Raw genomic sequence first — 10,270 nt, forward strand, 5'->3', positions numbered from 1 at the left:
TAAATATTTCACAGGGCAGGAGATCAGCTAGACCCCAGTCTTGACACTTTCCATACCACACCATCTTACCTAAGGGGCCAGGCAATGTGGTACAGTGCAGAGAGCACTGTGTGTTAGGGTCCTGAATTCAAAATCTAGCTACCATTTACTAGCTCTGTGAAATAGAAATTCCGTCTGATTAGGGGTATTCATGCTTAGATGCCTGGGAAATAATAGATGTTCACTGAATATTATTCCCTTCTTGTCTTCCCCATCCTTGCCTGAACAGAGACATACTTTTATTTTGCTTTATTGGTTATTTGAGTAAAACATTAGCAAATTGTTTTCAAGTATTTTGCCAAAATAAACCACACTGAAGAGAAGGGTTTGATTGTCTCTTAACACGCAAAAGCCTAATACTATGTGTTTAGCAGTGGGGGCATGGGGCATTTTTGGTGGCAGAATTTCTCCTTATCTGAGATTGCCATTCATTGCACGCTTCTGAGGCATCAGATACTAAACACTACCATGACAGCAGAACCAACTGAAAAAAGAGAGCCCTTCACATTTTCACTTGCCTCCACATAGGGGTGAAGGCATACCAACTCCCAAAGCCCAAGAAATCAGAAGATAGAAATGGCATTGTTTTGAGTCAGGAGACCTGTCCACAATTTACTCTTTGCCATCAGATAACTATGACATTAAAAGGGAGCTTAAATGTCACAAAATTTCCAAATCATCTGCCTTCCTGGGCCTGCCGTCTTGAGCAGGCTGCTGATGCTGTAAACACCGGTGTCAAATCCTCTGAACTGTGTGGGGTTTTGCCAAGTTTTGGAAACTGACTCGTGTCCAGGATCATTAGTACGTCTCTTAGTCTACACACCTGGTTTAAGAACGATCTCCAGTGTGGAGGGTTGACATCAGGTAATCCAAAGCGTAGCTTAGTTATTTTCTGAGTACGCCCTGACAGCCACGTGACCCAGCAAAACTTGCTAAACCACCATCATGAGCTGCTTTGGTCTCCTGTGCAACATTATTGGAAACTCTAGGGAAGATGTATCTGGAAAGAGGTATCTGGTGATGTCAGATGGAAAAGACAATAGCGCAAAGAATCACCATGGGTATGAACTTCAGAGGATTAAAGGAGTTTGGGGCTGCCATAATATCAGGACTTTAGAGACTGCTACCACTCTAGTTGAACAGTCTGGGAACAAGGTGAGCTTATCTCTACAATTTCTGGCTCAGTACTATTTGGTGCTTTTTTAATGTACTCAATAAATATTCATTGAACAACTCCTATGTGAATTTAGCCAACACATATTTATTGAGTATATACTATGTGCTAGGGATTTGACAGTGAACAAAACCAGCAAGAACGTCTGTCTCATAGAGCCTGTATTCTGATGGGCAAGAATATACCAGACAGTGCCTGTAGGACTAAAAACAAAGAGATGACTGAAATTCTCCTTGTTGTCAAGAACTTTAAGTGGTTTTGTCTTAATTGTGATTTTAATATAATCAGATGTCAAATATTTTCCCCCATCATAAATATGTCTTCTTTTAAAACCTGAGTTAAAAAGGAAGTAACAATCACTTAATGTAAATGGCTTCTTCTGCAAATTTTATCAGAAATGACGTCTATTGAACAGTACGTGTCATTGAGGAGATAAGTCAGGCCTGGGTTTACACTTATCTGGAACTTTCTGGGGAAATTAATAAAGAGACTGTAATGGCCTAGATAAATTGGTTACACTGACTCTCTGTAACTGCAGTTTCTCTCCTCACCCTTCCGTAAGAGCAGCAGCCATATCATGAAACTGTGGTGTGATTTACCTTCATTAGCATAGCAATTTGCCTCACATTTTCACAAAGTGCTAATAGATGTTAACTCAAAATAGATTAAAATACCAGACAAATTGCTACTACCTTAAAAAGAGTTATAACCATTTTGAAAATGTAAATTATGGTTATGCAGCATTTGGAGAGAAGTATAAAATCCAGTCTTTCTTATATTTAAAAAAAACTTGTGGCACATGGTTTTTTCCCCTTTAATCACAGTAATTTCTTCAAATGACAGTGCAGCATATTTTTTTAGGAAGATACATTGCATTTTTTAAATCTCATGTGTCATATAGGAGTTGCCATTGATAGTTTTCAGCAAGAGGAAAAGAAATTGAATACAGAAAACCAGGGATCATGGGGAAATTTTTAAAAAAAACTTCATCTGTAATGTTCCCTTTTTATATTACATATATTTTATGAGTTGGAACAGAGAGAGGTTCTTTTCATTCTAGCAAGTGGAGTTGTGCATGACAAAATGTCTGCAGAAATGTGCATGTAGACATAACGATGTAAAAGGATTTGGGCTCTGCTGGTGTCTTACCTGAATCCTCTATGGCACCAAAGCACTTATGGAGTCCATACAAAGAAAAGGTGAGCATAATTTGTGCTTCTGAGGAGTAAATGAGCATAACTGTAGTATAATATTTGTCACACTATTGCCAGGAGAGATTGTAAGTAAAAGATAGAACCCTCCCTAAATAGGATCCCGTGTATTTCCCCTGAATAACTTCTACCCAACAGAGCTCTAAAATGAAATATTTGCATTTTCCCCACTGCTTTGTTTCCTAGAATTTACAGAGTACAGTTAGCAAAAGGATTGCTTAGAAGATACATTATATCCACAGAGGATTACTGGTGCCATTTTTCATACAGTTACACAAAGTCAAATTATTGTCAGTTCTTACCCCAAACCTGTGAAAGCCAGAGAACAAACACATCATCATCTGTATTCTCAACTACAGATGTATTTTACTTTGTGCAGTTGAAATAGGTAAATTGCATTTTGGGAAATCAAAGGATATATAAAATATGCTGGGGAAGCTGGCAAAATAAATTAACCCTACCATGAAATTATTTACTAAAGTGAACAATTATTCTCTAATTTGTATACTTCATAAATCCTTATCTTCATGTATCAAGTTTGCTTAAGGTGAATTATGTGCCTTTTCCTGGAAAACAGTTATCACATAGAGATATTTTCTATTTTTAAATTAATTGGCCCTCTAAAGCAAATTGCCTGTCAACCCTAGGTACAAAACTCTGTACAAACCTGTGTATAAATTGGAAAAGATGTACCATAGAAAAGAGTTCATATCGCTAACAGTGGGTTTGAATGTTTTCTCTGCTCCATTCTTTTCTCATTTATTTTTAGTTAGTACTTCCTTGAATGCCAAATGGCTTGGACTACATTTACTTCTTTGCAATGTGACACAGATTTTCCAAGGTTCCTCTCTGACCAAATGACTTCATCTCTTAGTGAAAACTGCATCCTTTTGTTTGTCTGTGGCAGGAGGGAGGCAACTCATCTAACTGCAGCATGGGGAACATCCGTTTAAAAAAAGGAAGAATTTCCTGACAGTGATGCATTAGTCTGTTTGTATTACCATAAAGGAATAGCTGAAACTGGGTAATTTATCAAGAAAGGGGATTTAATTGGCGCATGGTTCTGAGGTGTACAGGAGTGCAATGCTGGCATCTGCTTCTGGTGAGGGCCTCAGGAAACACAGTCATGGTGGAAGGCAAGGGGAGCAAGCATGTCACATATGTCACATGGCAAGGCTGGGAGCAAGAGAGAGAGTTGGGGGAGGTGCCACACACACTTTTAAACAACCAGATCTCGAGAGAACTCCCCCACTATCTTGAAGACAGCACCAAGCCATGATGGGCAGACCCCCATTAACCAAACACCTCCCACCAGGCCTTTCCTCCAACATTGGGGATCACATTTCAACATGAGATGGGAAGGGGACAAATATCCAAACCATGCCAAAGTAGTTACTTAAAACCTAGACTATGTTATTAAGGAGAGTTCTGGAATCTGCTCAATAAAGCATTAAGATAAAATAGATTTTTCTTGTACATGGAGAACATTCTAAAAGTTATTCTTTGCTTGGTGATTAATTTATTTTTAACATTACAACTAGTGTTAACAAGGTTTATTTTATGAGATAACTTAAAGGTGGAACAATATTGATTAACGCTATAGAGAACTAGTGGCCCTAAGAGATCATGAATTAACTCTTTCATTCAGTGACCATTTACTGAGTGCCTCCTCCAATAGTGAGAGCTCCTGTATGGTGGGCTTTTTATATGAGTCACAGTGCTAGGCATATTATTACATTTAATCCCTATAATGGTCCTATGATAAGTACTTTTATCCTGTCTTTACAGTTGAGAAAAACCAAATCTTAAAGAAGTAACATGAGACAGTGTGGGGATTCCTCAAGGATCTAGAGCCAGAAATAACATTTGAGCCAGCAATCCCATTACTGGGTATATACCCAAAGGATTATAAATCATTCTACTATAAAAACACATATACACGTATGTTTGTTGCAGCACTATTCACAATAGCATAGACTTGGAACCAACCCAAATGCCCATCAGTGATAGACTGGATAAAGAAAATGTGGCACATATATACCATGGAATACTATACAGCCATAGAAAAGACTGAGTTCATGTCCTTTGCAGGGACATGGATGAAGCTGGAAACCATCATTCTCAGCAAACTAACACAGGAACAGAAAACCAAACACTATATGTTTTCACTCATAAGTGGGAGTGGAACAATGAAAACACATGGACACGGAGGGGAACATCACACACTGGGGCCTGTCGGGGGGTGAGGGGCTAGGGGAGAGATAGCCTTAGGAGAAATACCTAAGGTAGATGATGGGTTGATGGGTGCAGCAAACCACCATGGCACGTGTATACCTATGTAACAAACCTGCATGTTCTGCATATGTATCCCAGAACTTAAAGTATACTTTTTTTTAAAACTAAAATTAGATTCCTTAATCACATCTTATCAAAATAAAACCTGGTAGATTAAAAAAGAAAAGAAGTAACATGAAAGCAGGATTCAAACCTGTTTCTGGTGGCTTCCAAAGTCCATGATACGAACCATAGTTGCCATAGTTCTTCTCTATTTTGAACTGCCTAGTAGATTTAAAGATAAAAAGCCAATATTTAATCTCCAGAGACTTCTATTCAAGTGGAAGAGATAGGGAAGTGGACAGATAATTGTAATACAGTGTGGGAGTGCTCAAAGAGAGGACAGACCTTGCAGGGTGCCCGCCATGGTGCACCGGGAAGGGGTGCCTAACTCAACCTTCTGGGTTGGGTTGCTTAGGGAGGGCTTCCCTGAAGGAGGAGATTCTTGAACTGAATATGAGTTCCTCAAGAAATTGTTGGCCTTCTTGATTAGTATGTTAGTGTCAGTGTCTGGCTTTGCCTTATTCTTGGATTTCTATTTTTTATTTGTAGTTTGTATTTGTTTTAGCATTCACTCACTCATAACTATTCCTGGCTCATCATAGTTCTTATAGATCTTAGATTGGAGCAAGAGAAATAGACATTAAACTAAGCAATCATAAATTCACTTAGTACAATAATAAGTACTCTGAGGGAAAAGTAGGCAGTATTGAAAGAGTGAATGATCTGGAATACTTACGTAACTTAGTGAGGGGAGCAGAGATAAGGCAGTGATCCAAATTTGCTGGGAAAATGACTTGGAAGCTAAGAACTCAAAGATGAGTAGGAAGTAGGCATGAGAAAGGGATCATAATGGATAAGTGGGGCAAAAAGTATTCCAGGGATGTGTAAAGATCCCAAGACCAGAAGGAACTTGAACAACTTAATAAACTGAAACTAGGCCAAGTGGCTGGATAGTATCAAACATATGCTAGAGGAATAGGCAAGGCCAGATGATAGATGACTCCTAAATGTACTGTTACAAGCTGTCTGAACTCTAGACTTAGAGCACACATTTAAATTATATTAAATTAATCAGTTCATATTTCAACTCCAATATGTGTATCAGTTTTCCTTTTTTTATTCAAAATTATTTTATTAGCTTTTGAAAATAAAATGTTATAAATCATAGCTTTATCACAAAAAGAATTAGTTATATGGCTTGGTTAAATTTGACTTAAACACAAGCAGTTCTTAAATAGAGAAATGCTCTGGCAAAGATTTAGTATCATCAACACAATGTTGAAATATCAACTGTGTCAATAATGTAAAAAGATTAACAGATAACATAGTTTTCTAGATCACTTAGAAAACATCATGCTATTTCAGAAAAGTGCAGATAACTGAATTTCATGATCATCATACTTCTAAGCAGGCTTTCAAAGCAAACAGCAAGGGTTTGATGTTGTTTTAGGTTTTTCCTAGTGATCCTGATCTTTTCCAATAATGGACATCAAGAGGTATGCTCAAAAATGTGTATCACAAGTACCTTCTTTCAGACTAGCTTACTCAGTATAAATGAAATATTGATGTATTTGAAAATGCCCAAGTGTTCAATAAAGATTTTAAATAAAGCTACCTAAAAGTTGTGGTTCTTAGGTTAATCATTTATTTATCTAAAGGATGAAGAAAACTGTCTACTTCTGTGATATGCACTGCAATCAGCTTAAAAATAATTGACAAATTAATCCCTTCACAGCACAGCAATTGTAAAGGTGTTAGTTTTAATTAGGCCTGTCTGATTGCCTTGTCTAATCAAGAATCAAGGTGGTATCTTTGATGGTTAAGGTCTATTGGGGCCATCTCTGACCTGCCAGCCATGTATGTTTTAATTATTGATTCCTCACATTTCAGCCCTTTTCACAAAGGCACTTGAAGTTTGCAGTACCTTAACATTTAAAGGGAAGAAAAATAAACATCTTCCCCAACACTTCTGTCTGGAATCCTGTGTATCCTCTCCGGCTTTCCACAATTTTTGTCCTAAGAAGGCTGTTGGGTTGATGATGAAGTCAAGTGCACATTAGCTATCTTACTGCTTCTTCACCTCCCAAGCACTGGATTTTCAATGGACATGGTTAAGATCTTGACAAATCACAGTCATCTATGCTTCTAGAAAACACTTTTGATTTCTTGATATTATGTCTTTTAAAAATCCCTAAGGGCAGGTGTGTTACTGGGAGATCAGAAAGGTCAGATGAAAGGGGACACATATCTTCTCACAAAACCCTTCCTCACATCGCTAGGAGGAGCAAAGCCAGGGCTCCTTGTGCCACCGTGAGTCAGCCGCAGCACATCAGTGAGCATGGGCAGCGGCATGGTGTTGGTGGTCTCTGTGCGTGATGATGGCTCTTCTTTGTTTGCAGGTCAACGAAGTGACGGTGGAACAGCTGGTGCAGCAGTACCCCCACATCACCTTTAGCACCGTCCTGCAGGACTGCAAGAGGACCTTGGAGAGAGCCTATCAGATGGGCTGGACCCCCAACATGTCTGCCGCCTCCTCCTAACGCTCCTGCCCCGCCTAGTCCACTGGCATCATTCAGCAGAGCAAAGGAGAATTGTACATTTGGGGGGCTGATCTCTCGGAAGGGTTTTAACTGTCGCCTGTCTGTATGTGTTCAAGTATGTGTATTTGTGTCTTGTTTGCATACTGTATACCAGAAGTGCAGTTGTCATTTGTTCCCAAGTGAGCTGGCTTTTTTTCTTAGAAATTAAAGATTATGAAAGCCACAAACTTTTTAGTTTTTAACTTCAAAGGCTTCTTTCTCTTTAAAAAAGAAAAGTTTTTTTAATATAGAGTCAAAAAATTAGATGTATTATTTTGAGCTTCTAATTGCTGCCACTTGGAGATGTCCAAATAAGAAGGCCTTCTTTTTACATGGGATGAATTGTGCACTTCTGCTGATGACGACTACAATAGAAGTGATGTTACACGTACAGGCACTTACATTCTCACATACTCACACATGTGTGCACATCTACACCGGGGCTCTCATCTACTCCAGATCATTTCCTGACAGAGAAGCCTTCTTCCAGGCCACCGAGGTAGCATGTTATCCACTGTGGCACTGCCTAACTCCATGCATCCTCAGGTGGCCAACTTGCTATCTGGTAGGTGACTTGGGGACTAGAAAGAATAAAGCCTTTTCTAAATTTGTTATATGGAGGCAACAATCGGAACTCCCCTGGCCAGCTCACAAAAATTAATTATACATTATTCTACAAATGCATTCTGTTGAGCACTAAATATTTTAGTTGGTTTTACGTTAACATTGTGTTAGCTTTTATTTCCTGGATAGTAACTGGTCAGGATATATTTTAATGATATTTGAAACTAATCTTAGCATTGAAGCCACCAATGTAATTAATGGTGTGCAATTATTTTAAGAAGTACAGATCATTTCATTATTTTCTTAATTTTGGTAATTATTAAAGTGTATTTCTGAGATACGAGAGGGTAGTCACTTTAATAGAAGATTCATGAGTGAGATATAAGTAGACAATCTTTCTACTGTTGTTGCTTTTTTTGCTTTGCTTTGGGTTTTTGAACAGGTTTTTTGGATATGTGCATGTTGTCATTTTGGACTAGTTCTCGTGCTACTACAAAGATCTATTGCTAGCTAATATATGCGTTAAGAAGGAAAATTAGAAAATCCGTTCATTGAAATTCTGTTTACACTTGTCAGAGATAAGCATTTCTTTGTTTAGTTAAAGATTGCCAGCTTCAGTTAAGACAAGACCTATCAGTAAATGAATATATGTTTTGATTTAACACATCTTTACAATTAATTCATATTAGGGACTCAGGCTCAAATAACTGTTCCTGTGTCTAGATTTATAATGAGGACATCAGGGAGCCTTTTTAAGCTAAAGAGTGATTATCTTTCACAGCAGAACTAGAAACAAAACCCTAACTTGTGAATTTGCTATTTATTTTTCCCTGAGTGAATATAACTGTTATTTGGTCTTTAACAGATATACTGAGGTTTGAGTTTCACTTTCTTTAAGTCTCACATTGCTAACATGACATTAGCTGTAAGAAGCAAAAGATAGCTTTACATTTGAATGCCATTTACTGATTTCTAATGATTCTCTTTTTTTGTAAACAACTGTTTCCTTTGATTATGTCAACATGTTTCTGATGTGGCATTTTTGTTTTAATCCCAATCAGTTAGGAAATCTAGTCAGTAAGCACCATGAGTATTCTTCCCGTCACTAAATGAGTTTCTAATTTAATTTGAAGGGAATAAAATTTGTGTAAGAAAAAAGCTGTTTAACATTAATAAACTGTATTTCTTCTTACACATTGAACTACATCATTTTCGTATCTACTTCCCCACCACTGTAATAGCTGATTTCACAATATTTTAACTGATTTTTAATCCAAAACTAATTTATAAGACAGTATGTATAGTAATAGTAGCTTGAGGGAATATGCAGAAGTTTAATTTTTATATATGTCATACTATATTTTAAATAGTTAAAAAAGACAAAAGAAGGGAGAGCCATCTATGATATAGATGGTACCATTTCAGTTCAAAGTTGTAATAACCTTTGGAGTGTTACAGTTTGGTTGTCAAATGGTTTCAGAGTGTATAATTGATTTTTTAAACGTTGCATTGTTTGCATCTAAAGTACAGCACTATAACATGCTTTAGCTTGCGGGGTGGGGTGGGGTGGGGACTTGCACTTATTCTCTAAAATGTTGACTAATCCAGAAAGCCTGATGCAACATAATCTGGAAAACTGCTTTGGTACATTTGTAGAACTCCATAGAAATACCATATCCAGCCTCAAAGCATTAATCTCAAAAAAAAAAAAAAAAAAAAAAAAAAAAAAAAAAAAAACCCAGCCAGAAAAAGGCATCACCTTGAGTGATCCTGTGATGGTTATTGAATGTGTTCTCATTAGATGCTTTGAAATGAGGCTTAAAATAATTTTTCTGGGCAATATAGAGTTTCTTTTTTTTTTTTGCTTAGAATGTCATAAATACATGTGAATACGTTTAATGCAGGGCTTTTTATTCTCTCCAAAATGTCAACAGTATTTTCAGAATAAAGACTATGAAATATATTGCTGTAGTGGAAAATTCTGGTCCTTTGTCTTTAATGTCTTTTTGAGTGGATAAAGAAAATTCACCCGGTTTGTAGTTTCTATATTTCCGTGAATCTTTGACCTTGCAATGGGTTGCAATAAAAGAGAAACAAAACACTGTGTCTTTTGTTTTATTTTAGAGACAATAAATGACTGCCCTGATGCTGGTTGGGTATGATGCATGCAGTGGTCTGTGCTTTTGTGTGTTTCACTACAGACTTATGTAGGTTTGACTAACCCAGAATAATAAACGAGACTGAGTTTAGGAGGTTCTAATTGGGCAGGTGATTATAGAGATAAGATTAAAACCTCAAGCATTTAAATAAGTGTGTATTAGTCTGTTCTCACACTGCTGTAAGGACATACCTGAGTAATTTATAAA

General features: G+C 37.3%; 1 protein-coding gene across 1 annotated transcript in view; it reads left to right on the forward strand.

The window, feature by feature from the left end:
• LOC105471091 (F-box and leucine rich repeat protein 17) overlaps positions 1 to 10,003 on the forward strand; it is a 544,848-nt gene extending 534,845 nt beyond the window's left edge. The window contains exon 9 of the mRNA XM_011723457.3: positions 7,161 to 10,003. Within this exon, the coding sequence (XP_011721759.1) occupies positions 7,161 to 7,301 (141 nt within the window). The 3' untranslated portion in view covers positions 7,302 to 10,003. The remainder of the gene's footprint in view (positions 1 to 7,160) is intronic.
• The last annotated feature ends 267 nt before the right edge of the window (positions 10,004 to 10,270 follow it).

The sequence above is a fragment of the Macaca nemestrina genome, chromosome 6 (genome assembly GCF_043159975.1).
Source record: "Macaca nemestrina isolate mMacNem1 chromosome 6, mMacNem.hap1, whole genome shotgun sequence".
NCBI lineage: Eukaryota > Metazoa > Chordata > Mammalia > Primates > Cercopithecidae > Macaca > Macaca nemestrina.